At 36.4% G+C, this 25,487-nt stretch overlaps 1 protein-coding gene across 1 annotated transcript in view; it reads left to right on the forward strand.

Annotated features, from left to right (window-relative positions):
* Nucleotides 1-573: 573 nt before the first annotated feature.
* The window catches only part of DARS1 (aspartyl-tRNA synthetase 1), a 61,545-nt gene continuing 36,631 nt past the window's right edge, over nt 574-25,487 (forward strand). The window contains exons 1-4 of the mRNA XM_046019547.1: nt 574-806; nt 2,914-2,971; nt 4,864-4,956; nt 15,685-15,787. Coding sequence (XP_045875503.1) covers nt 741-806; nt 2,914-2,971; nt 4,864-4,956; nt 15,685-15,787 — 320 coding nt within the window. The 5' untranslated portion in view covers nt 574-740. The remainder of the gene's footprint in view (nt 807-2,913; nt 2,972-4,863; nt 4,957-15,684; nt 15,788-25,487) is intronic.

Here is a 25,487-nt window from a genome sequence, read left to right on the forward strand (position 1 = left end):
CAAGGAGATGTGACCCTTGAACAATCAACACTATGCACATCCCGAAACGATGCAATGGGTCCAGGTAATCAGTTTAACTGTGAGGGGTTTCCACCATTGTGTTTACACCTCACCTATCCCTTGGGTAGTGGTACCCAATCCTACCTTAGCAAGCCAACTGCTTTTGACCCAGCACTCCTGTGACCTCAATACGCAGGAGCAGTTTGAGGAAAAGGTCTCCTGTAACCGCAGGCAGCTGCGGTGCCGCTGGGGAGTGGGAAGGCAGGGAAAGTCTGAGGGAGGAAAGCCGAAGCCTTAGCTTGGGTGAATGTTTTTGTGAACAGTCTGCATTTAAAGCCAGTAGGGATATAAAAGGCTGAAGAGAACCAAGCAAAAGTCGCAGCGCTTATAAGTCTGAAAAACGCCAGAGGTTCGCATCACGCCTAATGGAATCCAGGTATCCAGCTCCTCAAAACCAGTCCCGCGAGACTCAAACGAATTCCCCGAGATTCCCCGAAACACTAAACTCCCGTAGGGGCGGGGCAAGAAGGGACCGCGGCGCCGGGCAGCTAGCCTTACGGCGCTCAGGAATCTCAGTTCTCGCGATCTTTCCGGAGCCGACCCTCCACGGGGAGTCCGAGAGCGCGTGCTGGCTGAAGGGCCGGGAGGGCGGAGACTGTGTGGCATAGAGAAGCCACTTTGCCTGCCCTACGGAAGCCTGCGAGGAAGGGTGGTGACCGCTGCCCCGTCCCATTGTCCCGATGCCCAGCGCCAGCGCAAGCCGCAAGAGTCAGGAGAAGCCGCGGGAGATCATGGACGCGGCGGAAGTGGGTGTCCTCCTTCCCCCGGGCTTTGGAGAACTGACCCCCTGGGCCGCACAGCTCTAAGGGAGGGAGTAGGGTGAGCAGGGCCCTGCCTCCGACTCCCTCTTGGCACTTGGCTCGCAGGCCCCGGGCCTGGGGCCGGGGATGCCCAGAGCCCTCACTGGGCCTTTGCGCGAGCAGCGTGGCCAGACCCACACCGGATCTCATTTCTCACAAGGGAGCTTGGGAGGCCTAGCGGAGCAGAAGCGTGTCCGGGGTGGGGTGGACTTGGAGCTCCCACTGTCCCGGAAGTAGGAGCGCCCGGATCACAGTGGGTTAGGCACGTCCTTCATGTAATCCACCCCTACTCCTCGCCCCGTAAAATTTTAGTGTCCACTAGTAATCGATTTTTTCCTCAGCTCTCGTGTTCCTAATGTTTTTGCAAGTAATGCTCGTAAAACGATCTGCCAGTATGTTTAATGACCATTTGCTATGTGGCAGCTTTCTAGAAAGCTTCCCATTTTTATTTACTTTCTCCCTTCTAGTGACCCGGTGAGGTAGGTAGGGAAGTTTGCAAAGCAAGCATTTGAGATTAAGTGATTCAAAGTCATGTGGGTAATTCATAATGCGCAGTGGTCCTTCAGTGCTTTTCAGAAATGAAAGTTTAAAGTCGTCCTACAGCTTAGTGTGCTGTAGGATAACTAGGTCCTAATCCCTACCCAGCTCCTAATTTTTCTTTTGAGTTATGAATTTGTGATAAGCTACATAAGGAATGGGTCATCTTAATAATATTAGATGGAACAAAAGCTGAAATATGAACAGTACTGATAAGTGATCAATGTATTCACACGCTGTAATCTACTTATGCTGTGACTGTCTCTCTGTTAGGGCTGGGTTATTTTTGTCTTTAGGTGTATTTTTTTTTTAATTTGAAAAAAAGTTTTTCAGTACTCACCTTAACGTGTCTGGTTTATTTTTATATAAACACAAACTGCAGTGTCTGCCAGATCTAAAGGAGAGTAATCCAGCAGAAAGCAATAGAGTGACAGAAACTAATTTCTTCCTCTATGTCTTAAAATACATTATAAAAGCTAAGGAAATTATTTTTGCTTATTCTTTTTTTTTTTAAAGATTTTATTTATTTACTTGACAGAGAGATGACAAATAGGCAGAGAGAGAGGAGGAAGCAGGCTCCCTGCTGAGCAGAGAGCCCGATGCGGCCTCGAACCGGGAACCGCGGGATCATGACCTGAGCCGAAGGCAGAGTCTTTAACCCACTGAGCCACCCTGGCGCCCCATTTTGCTTATTCTTGATCTAACTACATAAACTACGCTCCCTTGCAGATAGCATAGGTCTAGATAATAAGGTAGACATTGTGGTGGAATTATGTCATTTTATAGCTAGAAGGATCTTGAGATAACATTTTAAAAGTAAAGTGAGATTAAAATAAAAGGCCGCTTATCTCTTCTGTAAGTTTAGTTTATTGTTTATAGTCTGTACCATAGATATCCTGTTTCCTGCTCTTTAAAATGTAGTAAGAAATTAGATAGTGTCCATTTTTAACCCCTTGCAACCCTGTACGCTGAAGGTAGTTTTAGAAACAGGAAGCTGGTGAGTATTTTTGCCATTTTACAAAGTTGTAGTAGTTTATATTCAGCATCTCAGTTTCTAAAAACTGAGGACATCTGGTGCTCAGAAAGCTTACCCAAAAGTGTTGGTTCTCTTTGAACATCTCTTCCTGTAATAGGAAGTTAATAAAACTATGTTACTTCATCCTACTCCCTTCACAGGAAATTTATATCCCTGCTTTGAAGTCATTTAATGTTCTTTTTGAAGAAGGTACTTAAGATGTGTTGTTTATGTGTGAAAATTTTATCTCTGAGTGCTGTTGTGTGTGATATATCCATCCAGGACTCGTGATCTTCAAAACAAATTAAAATAAACTTTTTCTGCACATAGGTAAACGATATGGCAGATTTCCACACTTTAAAACTACTGACTCCCTAAATTAATAAAATGGTCCTGAAGGTTAAAATGAATTCATTTTTATATTCTGTTATTTGTATGTTTGTGTATACTGTGCTATTCGTGTCTAAATAGAAAGTCACAATCCAAAACCATTTTTTGTAGGATTATGCTAAAGAAAGATATGGAATATCTTCAATGATACAATCACAAGAAAAACCAGGTCAGTAGCTATTTGATAATTAAGACTGTTTTTTTTTTCCCCCTTCTAATTCCAGGAAAGCTCTTCATGAAGTTAAGTAAGTTTGGCATAACTCTGAAAAGGTTAAATGATAACCTGCATAATCATTTTCAGTCTAGGGTTACTACTCTAGAAAGGGAAGAAAAATACAGTAAAAGTTTACTTTAAGTGGTAGATTATATTCAAAGGGTAAGGTACAAAATTTAACTAAAATTTAGCTCTAGTCTAGGAGATAAAGAACGGTTAATATTAACTCCTTCATTATATGCAACCTTTTTGCATATTTTACGGAGCGACCTCCTTTCGTTTTCCCCCTTCACTTTATTATATTTCTTTGAAATTGCCTTGCCACATGCTGTTTCTCTCAGACCTGTAGGTTTTCTGTTTCTATTTATTTTCTCCTTATGTTTGTATTTTTATATATTTGTGTGGAATTTCAGCAGACTTATCTTACCCTCAACTATTTAACAATCACTTTTCTTTTGGTCGATACCCCAGATCATTCAGACTTTGGTACAACTGCAAACCTTTAAGTTCTGGCCCATTGGAAGTACTAAGTACTTCTTTCTCTCTCTCTCTCTTTCTCTTTTTTTCTTCTTTATGTACTTCTGGTTTAGAAACCTGCCTGTGAATTTTATGTTTCGGAAGTAAGCCTCTAGGTCAGTTTAATTGTGCTTTGGGATTTGATTTATTGCACTGCCACAAAATAACTTTTACTTCTCAACTTTCTTGGGAAAATGTACTATATAAGGCATGGTTTGCTAAGAATAAACAGTTTCCAAAAGCAAAGATGGTGGAGTAAAATAATTTAGTATAAAACGGAATACAAACAGTATAGAAGATGACATTCCCCTGCCAGGACAAGCAGGAGGGATGATTAGAGACTTTTTTTCAGCTTCAACATCTTCCTGAATTGGACTTCCTTGAACTATAACAGAGACGCTCACTGGAGCTTTAGTCTTTTACATGAGCCCCAATCACCTATTGTGGTACAGTTCCCATTTGGCTGGCAAAGCACACTACTGTCTTCCACTTAAAACGTCTTTTCATGGGGTGGGCCAGAGCAGGGGAGGGGTAGTAATAAACTATATATGTCTCCTGGTTACAGTACTGTAACAGGAAAATTCTGCCTTTGGTTTATCTCTGCTAAAATCCTAATACTTGGTTCAACATGCAGTTTCCTTTAGGTTATTGGCTTATTCTCTTGTCCTGCCATCTCCAGTACTGGGAAAGATAGTGGCTGCAGCCCAGGCCTATACTATCTTGGCTCAGAAACCCCAGGGAAGAGAGCTTCATTCCCATATCTCTATACTAAGTCCCACAGAAGGACTTTGATTAGTTCATTTTGAGGACCATGCCTTCCCTGGATCATTCTCTGTGTCCTGGTACCATCACTCTCCGGGCCTGGCAGAAAATCCTCCCGTGTATGATTGACTTACATACTATGGCAGGCAAGGGAAAATACCATGTCCATTTAGGCAAAGGCAGGTGAAGACGGTCTGTATTTGGCCCTTTAAGTCATTGAAGTATTCAAGAGATTGCATTTTGAAACTATCTCTTTGACTCCAATGTAGCCTGAGTTAGGGGATCAGGGGAATGCCAGTTATAAGGTTGTTGCTGTGTTTTACACAAACCAAACGGTACTTTGGTTTGAGATGGTAGCAATGAAGATGAAAGAATTGGATAGATTTTAGAGACATACTTAGTACAATTCATAAAACTTGAAGCAAATTACATATGGAGAATGATAGAAAAGGAGGTGTTGTCGGAGATTGAAAATTACTTAATACCCAGTACTTATGCTAGCTGCTAAACCAAAATAGTTATGACTTTGTAAATTCTCAATGCAAAATTGTTTGATTTATTTGCTGCAGATCGAGTTTTGGTTCGGGTTAGTGACTTGACAGTACACAAAGCTGATGAAGTTGTTTGGGTGCGCGCAAGGGTTCATACAAGTAGAGCTAAAGGTAAGATTGATTTCAATCTGTTGGTAAGGACTCTGAATTTTTTGTTTTGCAAATTCCTCATAGACCAAAATAAATCTTTAAAAACAAAACAAAAACATCTGTTTTCTTAAATCACTGTGAAGCATTAATCCATGTTTAGGTTCTTAGAGGACATCCTTGGGATGTCTGGATGCCTCAGTTGGTTAAACACTGACTCTTGATCTCAGCTATAGTCTTGATCTCCATGTTGTGAGTTCAAACCCCATGTTGGGTTCACCTGTGGGCATAGAGTCTACTTTAAAAATAAAATTAATAAATGACATTCTTTTTTTTTTTTTTTAAAGATTTAATTAATTTATTTATTTAGCAGACAGAGACCACAAGTAGGCAGAGAGGCAGGCAGAGAGAGAGAGGAGGAATGCAGGCTCTCCACCAAGCAGAGAGCCCGATGCGGGGCCCGATCCCGGGTCTCCGGGACCATGACCTGAGCCGAAGGCAGAGGCTCCAACCCACTGAGCCACCCAGGCGCCCCCAATAAATGACATTCTTAAAAATAATTTGACCTTAAAGACTCAGATTAAATCTAAGACTTTAAGGTACTTTTCTAGCATCACTCAAAAGTTTAAAGTTTTGTTTTTTGTGTTTTTTTGGATGGGAGTTGAGTGAGACGGGGAGAGAGAGAGAATCCCAAGCAGGCCACACTGAGTGCGGAGCCCAACAGAGGCTTCTCTCTCACAACCCTGAGATGATGACTCAAGCTGAAATAAAATATGGGACACTTAACCGACCGAACCACCCAGGCACCCCAAAAGTTTAAATTTTTTTAAGTGAGGAGTATGTTTGAGAAACTTCTCATATGTTAACATTCTTATGTTTGTAATATTTAGATAGTGAAATAGGTAACAAAGAAATAAGCCTAAGTTTAGGCTGTCCAATACAGTGACCACTGGCTACATATAACTTTAAATTTAAATTTAATAGTTCAAATCACTAGCTGTAATTTGAATCTTAATAGCCACAATGGCTAGTGGCTCCCAAATACAGCACAAATACAGAACATTTTTGTCACTAGAAAGTTCTGTCAATACTAAGAATTTAGCATTAACAACAAAGAAGAAAGATAAGGGTTGTTTAGACAGGCCTGTTCCTTACATAAAATTGCCCTAGCCTCGTGTTCAAGATTGTCTAAAAATATTGGCACTTAACAGTTTATAATGTTTATGCTTTTTCACACACTTTTTCACATTTGATCATTCCTACAAATTTGTGAAGTAGGTAGAACAGGCTTTGTTATTCCACTTTGTAAATGAATATACTGAGGCTTCAAATAACAAAGCTACTCACCCAAGAACTCATAGTAATTGGTAGAATATGAACAGAATGTGGTAGTTTTCTAAGAGACTTAGTCTCCCAAGCAGAGCTTATTACTTCTATGCTATCTAATTCATTCTATGTTATATTTCTTGTTTTAAAATGTTCATTATAGAATTAATATATGCCATTTTATACATATATCTCATGTACATATGCATATATCTTGCTCTCAGGATTACTACAACTAAAAGTTGTCTGCTCTTCCAATGTACTCCCCCAAATAGCTGAATACTGTTGGACTTTGAGAAAACTGGTGGAGTTTTTTTCCAAAAATGTTGATTTACCTTTCTGAAAGTTTGGGCCATTTATTCTACCAAAAGATAATCACATTGTATTTTAAGCCTTCATTTAGTTGTCTTTTTCCCATTAGACTGGAAGCCTTTGTATGTTTTCTAAATATAGTGATTTAGCAAATGAAAAGATTCCATGCATGCTACATGTACGCCTGAACCAAGAATATTTCTGTTTGCATGCATCCCCTAGATGGACCAACTTGAGAATCAAATAAGGATAACTGCAGTGAATTGAAACACATCAGCTATTTTTAAATCCATCAATTTATAATGATGCTAAGACAGGCAAAACCCTGGTTGGTCACCAGTGAAACAAGCTTATTATTTTGAAAACTGGTAAATAAAGAGAAAGTAAACAAAAATAAATTCATACAATTTCTGTATGAATTGTATATCACTGGCTAACCAAATGGTAGTTAGGGAGAAGTTGCTGGAGTAGTATTCCAGCTAATAAAATGGAAGAAAAGCACGTTCGAACTTCATCATTTTGCCTCTAGTAAATTACCCAGGCATTCATCACCAGTGACTGCTAATAACACAATAGACAACCAGAAATATTTTATATGTATTCATGAAAGAACTCAACACCACCAATGCACTAGTCTTGCCTCAAAAAATTGTACCTGAATCTCATGCAGCATTTAGATCTAACAACCAACTTAAAGGAAAAACACAGGACAAAGGAATATGTTAAGTAGCAGTGAGGATGCAATCAGCAAAATCTAGACTATAGGAAACTACTGGGCAAAAATGACCTCATCTCTTAGACAAATAAATTTAAAAGGGAGGGATGGACATAAGAACTTGATCTCTCAATGGTCACTTGCTTGAATCAGAAGTTAAATATATAGTTAAATGAAGGAAGGAAGGATACTTGAGACTCTCAGAAATTTGAACATTGGCTGGATGTTTGATGTTAAAAAATTTATCTTTTGAAGTTGAGATAATAGTACTGTGGTAATGTGATTTTAAAAAGATCTTATCTCTTAGGTGTCCATACTGAATTATGTATCGATGAAATAATGTGGTTGAAATTTGCTTCACAGTAGTACAGGAATCAAGGGATATGAGGATGGGGATAAAGCTGAAACAAGAGTGGCCATGAGTTGATAATTATTGAAGTACATGGGGATAATAGGTAGATATTGTTATCATTTACAAATAATGATCTTTTTGTCCTTTTCTTTCAAATGTTTATCTTATTTTTTGTTTCTCTTTGCAATGATTAGTAGATTTCTCCAGTACTACGGGGATTCCCTCAATGAAGAATTTTTCAAACAGCAGAGATTTAAACTCCTGATGAGTTATTTCATGACTTTGGGTGTTCTGCATAAAATGTCATTAGAAAACAATGCCAGAGTTTAAAGAATAGATTAAAAGAAGTTTTCTTCTAGTCCAAATTTTCTGTTATCAGAAATAGATGTTAAATTTTACTAGACCTTTTTCATCAATTTTTCCCTTGAAATATAATTGTGTTGAGTATATTTATATAATATTTATATATTTATATAGAGCTTCATATACTATTCTCTCTGCTTTTGTGTTTTTTGAAATTTTCCATATAATAAAAAATGTAGTTGATCCTCTCTATTCATGTATTGTGTATTTGCAAATAGTCCTGCTTGCTAAAATGTAGTTGTAACCCCAAAATCAATACCTGTAGCACTTTTCACTGTCATTCACAGAAATGCCAGACATGGACATGTGCAGAGACACCAAAAACTTGAGTTTGCCCAATGCATATGTTCCCAGCTGAGGTCAAACAGTGAAGCTCTACCTTCTTGTATCACCTCTCATGAACAAATGTTCTTTTACAGTCTATTTAATGCCAGATTCTTCATAGTTTTGTGCTTTTTGTTGGCGATATGGCTGTTTACAGTAGGCATCAAGGGTAATGTTAAAGTATTTTCTAGTGTTCCTAAGTGCAAGAAGGCTTATGCCTTGCAGAGAAAGTACATGTATTAGATAAGCTTCATTCAAACATGAGTTACAGTACTGTTGGCCGTTGAGTTCAATGTTAATGAATCAACAATATATATTAAACAGTGTGACTTCAAACAGAAATAGCCGCAAAACAAGGTTATATAGTGATGGACTGGTGAAAATATTGTGACCAGAGGCTCACAGACACCTAACCTTGTATTTCCCTTAGGAGCAATGGCTCAGTGTTTGCAAATTGTTCCTGCTGACTTTATAGAACATAACCACCACAAATAACAAATCAACTCTTTGTAATTGTAATGATTTATAGTAGTTGGATTTCTTAATACTGAACCATTTTTGGATTCTTGGAATAAACTGAATTTGGCAAAGGTGTGGGTAGTATTCTTTTAGTATTGTATGAGGTTAGTTTTCAGTGTTTTTTCCCTTGGAATTTTACATTAATCTGCTTTTCATCATTTTTTATTGGAAAATCCTACTATTTTGTTTTTAAGTGTGTATATATATGTGCATCTGCATTTAAGCTGTAAGTTACCCAAGTCATACATTAATATCTTTACATAAATTTTTTGGAAAATACAGAAGTGATACTCCTTTTTTTCTTCTCTACACCCTATCCTCTGCCTCAACCTTTCTGTTAATTCTTTTTATAAGATCATTTTTTTTTTTAAGATTTTATTTATTTATTTGACAGAGAGAGATCACAAGTAGGCAGAGAGGCAGGCAGAGAGAGAGAGAGGAGGAAGCAGGCTCCCTGCGGAGCAGAGAGCCCGACGCGGGGCTCGATCCCAGGACCCTGAGATCATGACCTGAGCCGAAGGCAGCGGCTTAATCCACTGAGCCACCCAGGCGCCCCTCTGTTAATTCTTAGTAATTTGTTCAATGTCTTTCTAAAAATCTTTATTTTTAATGCTCATCTGCACATATTCATATATATAAAGGTTTTTGTTTTGTTCATGTGACTTTTAACTTGTCTTATTTTGTGTAATTGATATATTTTATTTGTTATTTTGCAACTTTCTAAATTTTCAGTTAACGCTGTTTCTTGGAGATCTTTCCATAATTCTAGTTACAGGTCTGCATAAGGCAGTATTGCTCCAAGGTAGATCACTAGAAGTGAAACTGTTGGGTTGAAGGGCATATGTATGCATATTTAAAATTTCTTATACCAGATTATCCTCCCAAAAAACTGCTCAGTTAATACTCCCAAAAGTATGTGACAGTACCACTTTCCCTATGTTGTTACCAATAGTGATCATCAACATTTCTTATTTCTGCTAGAGTAGATTATCTAGGGGCACCTGTGTGGCTGCCTTGGACTCAGGTCATGATCCGGGGATCCTGGGGTTGAGTCCTGCATCAGGCTCTCTGCTTTGCAGGAAGCCTGCTTCTCGCTCTGTCTGCCACTCCCCCTGCTTCTGCCCACTTGCTTGCTTTCTCCATTTTTCTCTCAAATAAATAAAATCTTTTAAAAAAATAGATGATCTAAAGAAATAAATAAAATCTTAGGGTTCAAATTCGCAAAACCCTACTCCCTTCTTCCTTACATAGGAAAAATTACCTGTAAATACGACTTACTTGGAAGCATGTAGGTGCCTTAACTCCAAAAGTGGTAGCACATTAAAACTGGGCTTGGGTGAAATAACCCATGCTAGCGATTTCAAGTAGAGCAAAGCTCCAGAAAACCACAAATAAGGAAATGGAAGTGTCAAAATCATAGTGCCAGAAGCATGACAACTAGAATCCTGTTACGTAAAAAAAAAAAAAAATCTGTTTATAACATATTCTTAATGGTAGTATTTCATACATTTTTAAATATTAAATGAGGTTTCTTACTAGGTTTATGTATTCTATCCCTAAAATCAGGTGGTTTATACAGGAGAAAGGAGAAATTTTTAACTCTTGGTGATACACTTAAAATTCATTTCTTTAGACTGTGAAAGCTTATGAGCTTAAGCCTGCATATTGAAAGAGTAATTGAAATATCTGTGGCTCCTTTTAAATTTTATGTATACTACATTGAAGTCATTGACACAAAATACTTCTCCTTCAATACCATCCTTCTGAAATCTTACTTGTTCTTCCAAAATAGCTAGTTTATTTTGGTTATCAGATAGTTTAGAACCTAAATTTATGTACATACAAGAATATTTCGGGGGAAATAACAAACGGAAAGTAACTTTAAAACATTTAGGTCTTTGCCGTTCTATTCAGTAATGAATTAACATAAATGATGAAGAAAAATGTTAATGTTGGGTATTAGGAAGTTAAGATACATTATCTAAATAATGAATTCAGGAACTTGGCAAGCTAAAAGACAGGAAGAGATGAAAACATAAGATTGCCTCACATCTTGGATAACGTAGTTCTCCCACAAAAGTCTCCTTTATTACTGAGCTATCACCATAATGGAGATGGGGGTGAGCTTTTTTGTCCTGACTGTGATCATGTTCTTCAGCTTAGAAATAAAGAATGCACCAGGTGCTATAAAAGTTACCAAACTTTACATTTTTCTGAAACAGAACTCTTGTGTAAACTTAAGAAATAGACTACCTCTTCTAAAAACTTGAGAATCAAAATGCAAGACAAATTCTTAACTATTAAGGAGCCAAATTTAAAATACCTAAAAATAGCAAATTCATTCAGCTATTTTGAACATTGACTTTATCTTCCTTTGTAAACTGTCTCCTGGTTGGCAGGTTCCAAGAAGAAAGATGAGTAATATTTAGCAGTTGATTAGTCTGTCTTATAAAATTCCAATACTAATTTACACAAAAAGACTTTTTTGCTAAAGTGAGAAATTACATACTTGCTTCTTAGAATAAAAGATAATCTGTGGATATAGTAAAAATTAAAATTCTAAAGGTTCAAAGAAGATATAAAAGGAAAGGGCACCTGGATGACTCAGTTAAGCGTCTGCCTTCTGCTCAGGTGGTGGTGGTTCCAGGGTCCTGGGATTGAAGTCACATGTAGATCATTCCACTAATAAAGACTGCTTAAATAAATAATAATAGAGACTCAATGCTTTTGTACAAATAATACTGCTGTGAACATCTTTGTCACTGTGACTCTTTCCGTACTCAATTTCCTTAACATACATTTTTTTAAAAGAAGATTTTATTTAAGACAGCATGAACGGGGAGGGGCAGGGGCAGAAGGAGCAGGAGAAGCAGACTCCCAGGATCATGATGTGAGTTGAAGGCAGTTGCTTAACCAGCTGAGCCACCCAGGTGCCCCCTTAACATACTTTCTAAGAAATACACTTCGTGAAACAGAACGATTTTAAGCTTTTTTTTTTTAATTTTTTTTTTTAAGATTTTTATTTATTCATTTGACAGAGAGATCACAAGTAGAGAGGTAGGCAGAGAGAGAGAGAGAGAAGCAGGCTCCCTGCAGAGCAGAGAGCCCGATGCGGGGCTCGATCCCAGGACCCTGAGATCATGACCTGAGCCGAAGGCAGCGGCTTAATCCACTGAGCCACCCAGACGCCCCCGATTTTAAGCTTTTAATGCTTATTGCCAAGTGATTCTCCAAAAGAAAATGCAAGTTTACCTTGCCATCAGCAACTTACGGAGGAACAGTTTTCACTTAATTCTCCTAAGCATTAAATAACATTATATATTTTTAAAATCTCTGCTAATTTGAGAGGTAAATTATGTGTCATCATTGTTTGCTTCAATTTGCATTGCCTTCATTTTTTCCCTTATATTTACCTACTCAGGCTTTTTCTTTTTCTTTCAAATGATTTGTTAGAGTTTATTGCCTATTTACCTGTTGGAATCTCAATGTCCTTTACTTATAAATCTTTATAATCTCTATATGTTAAAGATGTTAACTCATATAGGTTGTAAGTCATTTAGCAAAAGGTTTTTCCCAGTGTTTCAGTTTTTTGTGTGAGACAAACTGATAACCACTACACTATGGAAACTTTCAGTTTTTTGCGTATAGATATTCTGTAACTTTTATACTTAGAAAGGTCTCCCCTTCTCTTTTGTACAGTTTAATATTCAGTTTCATTTTTCACTCAGTTTTTTTTACTTGTTGGGTTTTTTTTTAAATTTCCTGAATTCTATCTAGAATTAGAATTTCTTTTCTCTAATAAGGTCTATTTTGAGTTTATTTTTCTGTTCCACTGATCTGGTTGTTTTTGTGCTGATACATTCTTACTTGTAGGTTTATATAATACCTCATGGTGCTGGTTTTACTACTTAATCCCCTCCCTTCCATCTGTTTCCTTTTTCAAAAAATAAGAGGTTTAATATTTAGAATTATATACAATAGGCACATTAAACATTAAAAGAGAACAGTGAACAATCTTTACTCCACCCATTACCAATGATTTCTTGATTTGTTTTCCATAGCAATCAGGTCAAATCTTTGAGAGCATATTTTCTTCTATATTTAGCCTCCTACAACGCCCTCAGGTTCTACATACTATTTGTATTAAATCTTGAAGATGGCCAAGATTTCCTTTCAGCCCTTACATTTCTTCTTCTTTTTATTTTTAAACATTTTATTTATTTATTTGACAGTCAGAGATCACAAGAAGGCAGAGAGGCAGGCAGAGAGAGAGAAGGAAGCAGGCTCCCTGCCGAGCAGAGAGCCCGATGCGGGGCTCGATCCCAAGACCTTGAGATCATGACCTGAGCCCAAGGCAGAGGCTTAACCCACTGAGCCACCCAGGCGCCCCACATTTCTTCTATATCTACCTTCCCAATTGTATTATTCTCTTAAAAAGTATTTTTTCTGATTAGAAAAATAGTACATGCTTATCAGGGGAAAAAAACAAATACCAAGAATAGCATAATTTCCTATAATTTCACATCTGTTAGTGGCCACATTGTGGTGGTTTTTTCCTAGCCAATCAAATTCACATTTTGGTGGGTTTTTTTTTTCTCTACACAGTCAATTTTAATATACTTAGATAAAATTGGGATTATGCTTTATATGGCTTTATCACTTTCTTTACAAAATAGTCTGTCATGATTGTCTATCAAATATTTACTTTGTGCTCCCAGCACCTGGCATGATTGTTGCACACTGTAATCCAAATGTGAAATTGGAGTGGTAATCAATCAAATAAAGAGCCAGTGGCAGTGGTGCTATTAATAATAATTAACATTAATTAATAATATTAATTGGATGTGTCACAACTCTAAATATATTACCTGTATCATCCTCAAGATTATAGGGAAAAAAAACATGAAAAGCATACTATTACTTTCTCCATTTTGCAGATGAAGAACTAAGGCATAAAGTAGTTTAGTAATTTTCCCTCAGGCCCCTTCCTAGGAAGTGACAGGGTAGGATCCTAGGTCTTTTGATTTCAAAGCTTTTACTCTTTACCAACCCTTACACAAAGTGTTACCCCCTAGTGCTGACCAAGAGACATTTTCATGTGCTGTTTTTGTAAGTTTTGTAGAGCTCCATTCTCTCAAGGTCTTTGCTAAAATTTCATCACAGCATGGCTTTGTAGTGCAGCTAGGTCATTGCTGCCTATCTGCACTAGTAGAGCAGCTAATATACTTACTAAATCACATTCCCTTCCATTTCACAAAAACATTCTGTTAAAAGTTTCTCAAACATTCTCTGGTTTTAGTAGTTCCGAGGATAATGTCATTTTGATCTATCTGCAGATTTCTTCATGGTAACAACCTTTATCCATTCAGTATCTTTAAATCCCCTTGAATGTGTTTAGAATGTGTAACTTTCTTTTTTAAGATTTTACTTTATGACTGAATCATACTTCAAAGGAAAGGGAAAATAAGTGTATATTTGGTGCTTAAAAATATGTCAGTCATATATTACTCAGAAGTCCATAGATTGTGTTTTTGTTGGCACTTTGTTTACAACCTGTCCTTTTTTTTTTTTTTTTTTAGGCTCATGATTGTGGTCTTATTTGTGTTTCAAAATACTGTATGTTGGAAGTAATGATTATAAATCTGCTTGCATTTGGGGGGGTTGCAAGGATTTTAAAAACTGAAATCTTTTGATGTTCTATAAAACTAATCTGATAAGAAAAGTGGTCATACAAAGATTTAACTCATTTTATGAGGAATTAATTTCCCAAAACTTGATCATAGACTTAAAAAGAGTCTGCTTTAGAGGAAAAGGATGTCACAAGGATAAATAGTCACTGAATATTATGAATAATATTTTTTGATATTTTTAATATTTCCTTGTTAAGAATAGGGAATGGCAGTTCCTTATGAAAAGAGGAGAGGCCCACAATATGTAAAAATAAAACTGATTATAGAGGATAAATGGAATGATCTTTTATATGCAAAGTAAGTTATTTGGAGAAGCATCTGGGTGGCTCAGTTGGTTAAGCATCTGCCTTTGGCTCAGGCCATGATCCTAGGCTACTGAAATAGAGCCCTGCTTTGAGCCCTGTGTTGGGCTCCCTGCTCAGCGGGGAGCCTGCTTCTCCCTCTCCCTCCGCAGCTTTCCCAGCCTGTGCTCTCTTGCGCTCTTGCTCTCTCGCTCTCTCAAATAAAATCCTAAAAAAAAAAAAATTTAAGTAAAGAGGAAAATGTGGAACTCTTAGAAAAAGGACAAGGAAGATGATAAGGGAAAACAGAGGAAAATAGACCATGAATGAAATTAACCTGTCTTTCTAGGTGCTCTTTAAAATATACTTTGGTGAGAAGTAAAATGGACCACCTGCACAGAATGCTTGTGTTCTCAGTACTAAGCACTTTATTAGCACTTCTGTGGTTTCATCATTGAAGATCCCATAGTGGTTAGCATAGTGCCTTTGCCTGTGTACACTTGATATTGAATGAATGTTTAAAGTGATCTGAAGTTACTTGAAATTGTTTAATCAATGCAATGATAAAATAATTTTCTGATTTATAATATTTTTTTGAACTTGGTGATTTGCCTGTGTTCTCATAACATGTTAAAAACATTTTCATTACCATAGAGGGAATTATGGTAATTTCATTACCATAGAAGGAACTTGGGTTTCTTTAAAGCTTGTCAACAGTATGAGTATATGGAAGCTGGATACACATATGTACGTGCCTGATAAGTATAGTAAATTGTGGCTCAGTTTTAAAGTAGAAAAACATTTTTCTTCTTTGTAAAAACTTGAAGTAGCATGTCCTTAGTACACTTGTGTTCTTTCTGTCTTATTCAGGAAAGCAGTGTTTCTTGGTCCTACGTCAGCAGCAGTTTAATGTCCAGGCGCTCGTGGCTGTGGGAGACCATGCAAGCAAGCAGATGGTTAAATTTGCTGCCAAGTAAGTAAGCAATTACATCCTGTTGTCAGAATAAACAATGGTGGGAACCAAGACTCTTAGGGGTTTGGACCATTTTCATACATTAACATCAATGCTTCGTTTGTTTAAAAATGTAGTTATTTAAATTGTCAGTTCAGTATTGCTGAATACATTAAACTTACAAAAGAGAAAATATGGAGCACAGGCTTGAAATTCATTTGGAACTGCTGAAGCAGCACTCTCTACAGACAAGTCCCATTTACTTTCAAGTAGAGTAACAAAAAGCCAGGCAGCCTCAACATAGCAAAGCAACTTTATTTTGTTGTGTTTGTTGAGCTTCAGTTCCTACCTCCCTCCCCCAGTTTGAGGTTTGCATATTAAGCAACAAGTTTTCTAACTGAAAACTAAAAGCATATAAAATAAGAGTGTAGTTTTGCAAATGATTCCCTCCTAAAGGAAGTAAAACAAATGTCATTATTTTACAGCTTTTAACTTTGACATCAAAAGGGTTAAAGAAAAGTAAAATCAGCCCACTCGCCGCCCCCCCCCCACAAGTTTTGCTGTCTCTCTCAGAGTTCCTGTAGAAATGCATTGTTTTGTTAAGTTTGCAAGAGGCAGTACATAGTGTAGTGCTTGTTTATGCTGTAGTTCTAAGGTAGTAAAAGTTGGTAATGTGGATAGTTTTGTTTGTGTTTTTCTCAATCTACTCAGAATCTTATTTCCATGATAATGTTCAAAGAAGATTTGGAAAAATGGCTGATCTTTATATTTTAAATAATAGCATACTTCATAGGCATAAATGTTTTTTCAAAGAAAATAAATCTGGGATAATTGTTAAATTTTCCTATTGATTTTTATCTCTGTTCTTTAGTTGTATGCTTTCAAAGATGAGTGTATATAGATAGAATCATCAATTTTACAACTAGAAAGGAACTAAAAAATGATCTAATTTAACATCCTAATTTATATTTGGGCCCTTCCTGACTCCCTTAGTGTTTTACAGGTAGTGGATGTAACTGGTATGGGTTTAGAGATTTATTTATCAAATTTAGTTTTATTGTATCACAGCAGTATCTGTACTCTGGTTTAAAAACTCCAGTACCACTAATGATATCAGTTCACTGATAAACTCAGTAGTATTTGTATTACTGATACAGTAGTCCCATCTCACCCTGTCTCCCAGTCCTGCTACCCAGAGACTTCTATCTCTATGTCTGTATCTTTTGGTGAGTAGGTTTACTGTTTTTATCTCATGGTCTATAAGGGTGTGTGCTTATGGGGTACATTGTCAGCTAGCCTTCTAAGGTTAGTCCTATAAAGTGGGACATAAATAAGCTTTGTCCCTAGAAATAAACTTTCCACACAGAACCTTCTATAAATAGAGCCTCTGGTAACCATAGACATATATGCTGAATTACATTTAATATACTGAAAAATACTGGGAAAAAGTCAATTTCAAATCAACAGTAACGGCTTTTGTCTTTTATGTATTAAATTGGCTCTGAAAACCAATAGATAAAGCTGACAGTTTTAAATAGAATCTGTGTTTCCATTAAATTGCATTATAACCTTAAAGTGTTACATTCCTAAAGAAAATATTCTAATCTAAAAATCTTTTGAAATTCCCACTTACCCTTAATATTTAATAAGAGATATCCTACTGACAAAAGGACAGTGAATTCATGTGATATCTTTAGAAGTAAAGTAGTCCACAAATAGTTATTTCTTACTATTTTGGATCTTCTAAAACTCCTGCAACTTGACCAACAGCAATTGGCCATTATCAGAGATCAGCCAACGCTTTCTAGCTGGCAAAGCTACTTGCAAATGTTCTCCCAAATAGAATTTAGTTCACTAATGTCCTTGTAATACCAAAATTAAAGAAGGGTTTTCATATAAATGATATAGTGTAAGTGTGATCTTTCTCTTAGGCAAGGCAAGAATTTAGATAAATTAGCCTGGATTTCATAATCCTGAAGTAGAACTCAAGATCTAGATGTAATTCAGTTTAACAATTAAATTGTGACTTGGATTTTTTTTTTTTTTAAGCAAAGAACATGTATCTATTTTAGTCTCTCCACCCCCCAATTGGACTTTATATAACTAGTAATGTGTGGGAAAAGATGGTTTCATAATAGAGCTGTTGCAAATTTTAAAGCCTTTGGTTATATACAAATGAATGAAGCCAATTTTATACAATAGACTTAACATGTGGTACTTACATTAATTATTTAACTTTTGGCACTACGCATATGCTAAAGTATCTAGCCTGAGTAATTAAGAGTGTGTTAATAACTTTGCTACCTAGAGGAAAATTCTCATGACTAAGACTGGCAAAAAATATATATATTTTTTTTAAGTTGAAATATGTTTGACACACAATGTTACATTAGTTCAGGTGTACAATGTGGTGATTCAAGAACTCTGTGTATTATACTATGCTCACCACCAAGTGTAGCTGCCATCTGTCACCATACAATGTCACCATACATTATTACAATACCATTGACTCTGTGACTTCTCATTCCATCACTGGAAGCCTGTATCTCTTACTCCCCTTCCCTTTTTTTTTTGCTTATCCTCACACTCCCTCCCCCCCCGCCACAACTACCAGTTTGTTATTTGTATTTATGGGTCTATTTCTGCTTCTTTTCTTTATTTGTTCATTTGTTTTGTTTTTTAGATTCCACATGTAAGTGAAATCACATGGTGTTTGTCTTTGTCGGACTTATTTCACTTAGCATAATACCCCTCTAGGTCCATCCGTGTGAAAATGATGAGTTTTTAATTTTTGTAGTTATTTGATAATTTTCTTAGGAACATGATTTCATGCCCCTGATAGGTCAGCTTGTCTTTTTTATGTGACTTTAGTCTGTACTTCTCAAGTAGTACTGAAATCCTGATCTTTCTTGGTAACAGAAGTCTGAGGCACATGTTGTTTCTGACAGAAAGCCAGTAGAATGATCTTATGTTCAAAGTGCCAATTTTTAAAGAAGAAAATCAAGAACAGAAAAATTTTACTTTAAAAATTACCTGTTCTTTTCATGAATAATAATAAATCAAGTGAGGTTATAATATGAATTTTAAAGAACTTTCAGAACTGTTTTAGGGGAAAAATTGTGTTTGCTTTTTTCTTCATCTTTCAAAATCCCTTTTCCTAAAAATTATCTTTACTGACTAGGCTTTACATAAACTGTTTTATTTAAAATGGGCATTCCGGGACTAAGCCTGTGTGGCTTAGTCGGTTAAGCATCTGCGTTCAGCTCAGGTCATGATCCCAGAGTCCTGGGATGGAGCCCCACATTGGGTTCCTTGCTCATCAGGGAGCCTGCTTCTCCCTCTGCCTCCCACCTCCCCTGCTTGTGCTCTATCTCTCTCACAAAAAAAAGAAAGAAAATCTTTAAAAATAAAATAAAATAGGTGTTCATTGACTCCATTGTGAAAACAAAGAATAAGATAGCTGTCATATATTTATCTTAGAAGCTATTTGCTCTGTCAGTGCTGGCATTTCTGTAAAACAAGAACCTAAGTTGTGAGGTTATTGTTAAATCATAAATAACATTAGAAAAAAATTACTTTACTTGACATTAGTAGATGAAAAGAATTTTTATAACTTGCTGCAGTCTGTTATACTCACATATCATTGTTATACCATACTGCAAAATCCTTGCCTTAAGCTCACATGGACTTTCTATATTCTAAGCATGAAGAATAATTTTCAGATATGACACTAGAATGAAAATAATCATATAGTTAGTTTCTAAAATTTTTTTTGATAGTAAAATATTTTTATCTCTCCAAATGAGTTTTCTAAGGCATTGGCTTCTTTTTTGATTCTCTTTTTAGTGTTATTCTTTTTTTTTTTTTTAATTTATTTATTTATTTTTTCAGTGTAACAGTATTCATTGTTTTTGCACAACACCCAGTGCTCCATGCAATACGTGCCCTCCCTAATACCCACCACCTGGTTCCCCCAACCTCCCACCCCTGCCCCTTCAAAACCCTCAGGTTGTCTTTCAGAATCCATAGTCTCTTATGGTTCGCCTCCCCTTCCAATTTCCCTCAACTTCCTTCTCCTCTCCATCTCCCAATGTCTTCCATGTTATTTGTTATGCTCCACAAATAAGTGAAATCATATGATACTTGACTCTCTCTGCTTGACTTATTTCACTCAGCATAATCACTTCCAGTCCCGTTCATGTTGCTACAAAAGTTGGGTATTCATCCTTTTTTTTTTTTTTTTTTTAATAAACATATAATGTATTTTTATCCCCAGGGGTACAGGTCTGTAAATCACCAGGTTTACACACTTCACAGCACTCACGATAGCACATACCCTCCCCAATGTCCATAACCCCCTCCCCCCTCTCCCAACCCCACCTCCCCTCAGCAACCCCCAGTTTGTTTTGTGAGATTAAGAGTCATTTATGGTTTGTCTAGTGTTGTTCTTTTTAATTTCTGCCACATGTCAGTTGGGTCGGAACAAAATAGATATAAACTTAATATTTGTTGAGAGATACAAGCTTTTTGCTTTTCCTTAAGTCTGTACTTCCTAGAAGTTTATTTTCAAGTGGTATTTTTATCTAAAATCTCTAACTGCTTCCTATTTCCAACCATGTGCAGTATTCTGCCTACGAATTCCCTCATCACAATGTTATTTCCTACTACTTGGCCATCTATGTCTTCATATTGGACAGATTCTCTGTGTCTGAGATGACCTCTCTTCCTCTTATTTTAGAGGTTTGCTTTTATTCATTGAATCCTCATTCTTTGTCACTTAGCTTAAGCCCATGTCTTTGATGATCCTCAGTCATTGGTTTCTCTTTTCATTTTTTTGGGATCCATAGATATATATGTTCTTAGGAGACTGGAAGTTTTTTATGTTTTTTAAAATACAGTGTACATTTCAATGATTATCTTAAGGTTATTATGTAAGAGTATTTTTCCATGTCATTTTAGAGGCTAACTTATAACAGAAACCTGCTGTGTACTTTTCATACAGCATTTCAGTACTTTTCATATAGCATTTACTGTCATATTTACAGTTTTGTTCATGCCAGCTGAAGCCAGTCAATATCCGTGTTCTGTACTAATGATATTTCACTGTGGTTTGAATAGCACCAGGTGCTGAGAACAAGTTGGATTATTAGGTGGTACTTAATAGTTAAGAGGCACCCTGAACTTTTAAGAGCCTGTGCTATTCCAGCAGATTTACTGAATCCTATTTTTGTCTATGTAGGGGCAACGGATCACTAATAATATAATAGTTCCCATGCAAAGAAAAGTGTTTCTATTTTTAGTTCTAGTAGTTACCAGATTAGATACCTGTTTGATTCAAATATCAGTTAACAATGCTACATTATTAACTTTCATATGGACAAAGTAGTTTTATAAAATTATCAACTGATACTTTATTTACATTGTCATTCTTGGATTGCTGTTTGCTATATTTGGGTTAGTTACGGGACCTAACAGTACTAAATCAACCTCAGATTTAATGTTTTATATAATTCTGAGCAGATGTCTTCACATTACTGGTAATATGCAACTGGATATGAGACTATGTCAGCAGTTTAGTTTTAGCAAATTTTAATATTGTTATTTGAATTTCATTATCTTTAATATTGCCTTCATTTTCCTTTAAAATTCATTTTGATTTAAAGTTAAGGGCTAATATAGACAGAAAGTATATTAATGGTTGCTTAGGACTACGGGAAGAATGAGGGGGTAAGAGAGTGATGGCTAAAGGGTACAGAATTTCTATTTATGCCCATTTCTTGATTGGATTATTTGTTCTTTGGGTGTTGAGTTTAATAAGTTCTTTATAGATTTTGGATACTAGTCCTTTATCTGATATGTCATTTACAAATATCTTCTTCCATTCTGTCCATTGTCTTTTGGTTTTGTTGACTGTTTCTTTTGCTGTGCAAAAGCTTTTGATCTTGATGAAGTCCTTGTAGTTCATTTTTGCCCTTGCTTCCCTTGCCTTTGGCAACATGTCTAGCAAGAATTTGCTGCAGCTGAGGCTGAAGAGGTGCTGCCTGTGTTCTTCTCAAGGATTTGATGGATTCCTGTCTCACATTGAGGTCTTTCATCCATTTTTGAGTAAATTTTTGTATGTGGTATAGGGAAATGGTCCAGTTTCATTCTTTTGCATGTGGCTGTCCAACTTTCCCAACACCATTTGTTGAAGATACTGTCTTTTTTCCATTGGATATTCTTTCCTGCTTTGTCAAAGATTAGTTGACCATAGAGTAGTTGAGAGTCCATTTCTGAGTTTTCTATTCTGTTCCATTGATCTTTGTGTCTGTTTTTGTGCCAGTACCATGCTGTCTTGTTGATTACAGCTTTGTGATAGAGCTTGAAGTCCAGAATTGTGATGCCACCAGCTTTGGTTTTCTTTTTCAACATTCTTCTGGCTATTTGGGATCTATTCCGATTCCATACAAATTTTAGGATTATTTGTTCCATTTCTTTGAAAAAAGTTGATAATATTTTAATAGGGATTGCATTAAATATGTAGATTGTGCTGGGTAGCATAGATGTGTTTACAATATTTGTTCTTCCAATCCATGAGCATGGAACATTTTTCCATTTCTTTGTGTCTTCCTCAATTTCTTTCATGAGTATTCTATAGTTTTCTGAGTACAGATTCTTTGCCTCTTTGGTTAGATTTATTCTTAGGTATCTTGTGGGTTTTTGTTTTTGTTTTTTTTTAACAATTGTAAATGGGATAGACTCCTTAATTTGTTTTTCTTCCGTCTCATTGTTGGTGCATAGAAATACTACTGATTTCTGTGCATTGATTTTATATCCTTCCACTTTACTGAATTCCTCTATGAGTTCTAGCAATTTGGGGTAGAATCTTTCGGGTTTTCCACATAAAGTATTATATCATTTGCAAAGAATGATATTTTGACTTCTTTGTCGATTCAGATGCCTTTTATTTCTTTTTGTTGTCTGATTGCTAAGGCTAGGACTTCTAGTACTGTGTTGAACAGCAGTGGTGATAGTGGACATCCCTGCCATGTTCCTGACCTTAGGGGAAAAGCTCTCAGTTTTTCCCCATTGGGAATGATATTCACTGTGGGGTTTTCATAGATGACTTTGATGATATTGAGGTATGTACCCTCTATCCCTACACTGTGAAGAGTTTTAATCAAGAAAGGATTCTGTACTTTATCAAGTGCTTTTTCTGCTTCTGTTAAGAGTATCATATGGTTCTTGTCCTTTTCTTTTATTAATGTAGCTATCACATTGATTGATTTGCAGATGTTGAACCAAGCTTGCAACCCAGGAGCAAATCCCACTTGGTCATGGTGAATAATCCTTTTAATGTACTGTTGGATCCTATTGGCTAGTATTTTGGTAAGAATTTTTGCATCCATGTTCATCAGGGATATTGGTCTGTAATCCTCCTTTTTGATGGGGTCTTTGTCTGGTTTTGGGATCAAGGTAATGCTGGCTTTATCAAATGAGTTTAGAAGTTTTCCTTCCATTTCTATTTTTTGGAACAGTTTCAGAAGAATAGGTATTAATTCTTCTTAAATGCTTAGTAGAATTACCCTGGGAAGCCATCTGGCCCTGGGCGCTTGTTTGTTGGCAGATTTTTGATTACAGCTTTAATTTCTTTGTTCATTATGGGTCTGTTTAGGTTTCCTATTTCATCCTGGTTCAGTTTTGATAGTTTATACATCTCTAGGAATGCATCCATTTCTTTCAGATTGTCTAATTTGTTGGCGTATAGTTGCTCATAATATGTTCTTATAATTATTTGTATTTCTTTGCTTTTGGTTTGATGTCTCCTCTTTCATTCATAATTTTATTTATTTGGGTCCTTTCTCTTTTCTTTTTGAAATAAATCTGGCCAGAGGGTTATCAGTCTTACTAATTCTTTCAAAGAACCAGCTCTTAGTTTCGTTGATCTGTTCCACTGTTCTTCTGGTTTCTATTTCATTGATTTCTACTCTGATCTTTATTATTTCTCTTCTCTTGCTGGGTTTAGGCTTTATTTGCTATTCTTTATCCAGCTCTTTAAGGTATAAGGTTAGGTCATGTACTTGAGACCTTCCTTGTTTCTTGAGAAAGGCTTGTCTTGCTACATACTTCCCTCTAAGGACCACCTTTGCTGCATCCCGAAGATTTTGAACAGTTGTGTTTTAATTTTCATTTGTTTCCATGAAATTTTTAAAATTCTTCTTTAATTTCCTGGTTGGCCCATTCATTCTTTAGTAGGATGCTCTTTAGCCTTCATGTATTTGAGATCTTTCCAACTTCTGTCTTGTGATTGAGTTCAAGTTTCAAAGCATCATGGTCTGAAAATATGCAGGGAATGATCCCAGTCTTTTGGTGCTGGTTGAGACCTGATTTGTGACCCAGGATGTGATCTATTCTGGGGTAGCAATAGAGAAGAACGTTTATTCTGTTTCTCTGGGATGGAAAGTTCTGAGGAGATCTGTGAAATCCACCTGGTCCAGTGTGTCATTTATAGCCCGTATTTCCTTGTTGATCTTTTGCTTAATCTATCCATTTCAGTGAGGGGAGTGTTAAAGTCCCTGACTGTTATTTTATTATTGTTGATGTGTTTCTTTGATTTTGTTATTAATTGGCTTATATAATTGGCTGCTCCCATGTTAGGGGCATAAATCTTTACAACTCTTAGATTTGTTGTTGGATAGACTCTAAGTATGATGTAGTATTCTTCCTCATCTCTTATTATAGTCTTCGGTTTAAAATCAAATTTGTATGATAGAAGGATTGCCACCTGGCTTTCTTTTGATGTCCATTAGCATAATAAATGGTTTTCCATCCCCTCACTTTAAATCTGGAGGTATCTTTAGGTTAAAAATGAGTCTCTTGCAGACGGTGTATTGATGGGTCTTGCTTTTTTATCCAACCTGACACTTGTGTCTTTTGATTGGGGTACTTAGCCCATTTGCCTTCAGGCTAATTATTGAAAGATATGAATTTTGTGCCATTGTATTATCTGTAAGGTGACTGTTACTGTGTATATAGTCTCTGCTCCTTTCTGGTCTATGTTACTTTGGACTCTTTGCTTAGAGGACAGGACCCCTTTCAATATTTTTTGTACGTCTCGTTTGGCGATTGCAATTTCTTTTAGTTTTGTATGTCCTAGAGGTTTTTTATCTCTCCTTCTATTTTCAATGACAGCCTAGCTGGATAAAATATTATTGGCTGCGTATTCTTCTCATTTAGTCTCCTGAATATATCATGCCAGGTCTCTGTGGATAGGTCTGCTGCCTGTCTAATGTTTCTACTGTTGTAGGTTACAGACCTATTGTCCCAAGCTGCTGTCAGGATTTTCTCTGTCTCTGAGATTTTTAAGTTTTTCTATTAGATGTTGGAGTGTTGACCTACTTTTATTGATTTTGAGGGGGGTTTTCTGTGCCTCCTGGATTTTGATGCCTGTTTCTTTCCCCAAATTAAGGAAGTTCTCTGCTTTAATTTGTTCTTATATACCTTCTGCCCCTCTCTCTCTTTCTTCTTCTGGGATCCCAATTATTCTAATACTGTTTCACTTTATGGTATCACTTACCTCTCGAATTCTCCCCTCAAAATCCAGTAGTTGTTTATCTCTCTTTTTCTCAGCTTCTTTATTCTCCATCATTTGGTCTTCTATATTACTAATTCTCTCTTCTGCCTCATTTATTCTAGCAGCTAGAGCCTCCATTTTTTATTGTACCTCATTTATTGGCTTTTT

Source organism: Meles meles, chromosome 9 (genome assembly GCF_922984935.1).
Source record: "Meles meles chromosome 9, mMelMel3.1 paternal haplotype, whole genome shotgun sequence".
NCBI lineage: Eukaryota > Metazoa > Chordata > Mammalia > Carnivora > Mustelidae > Meles > Meles meles.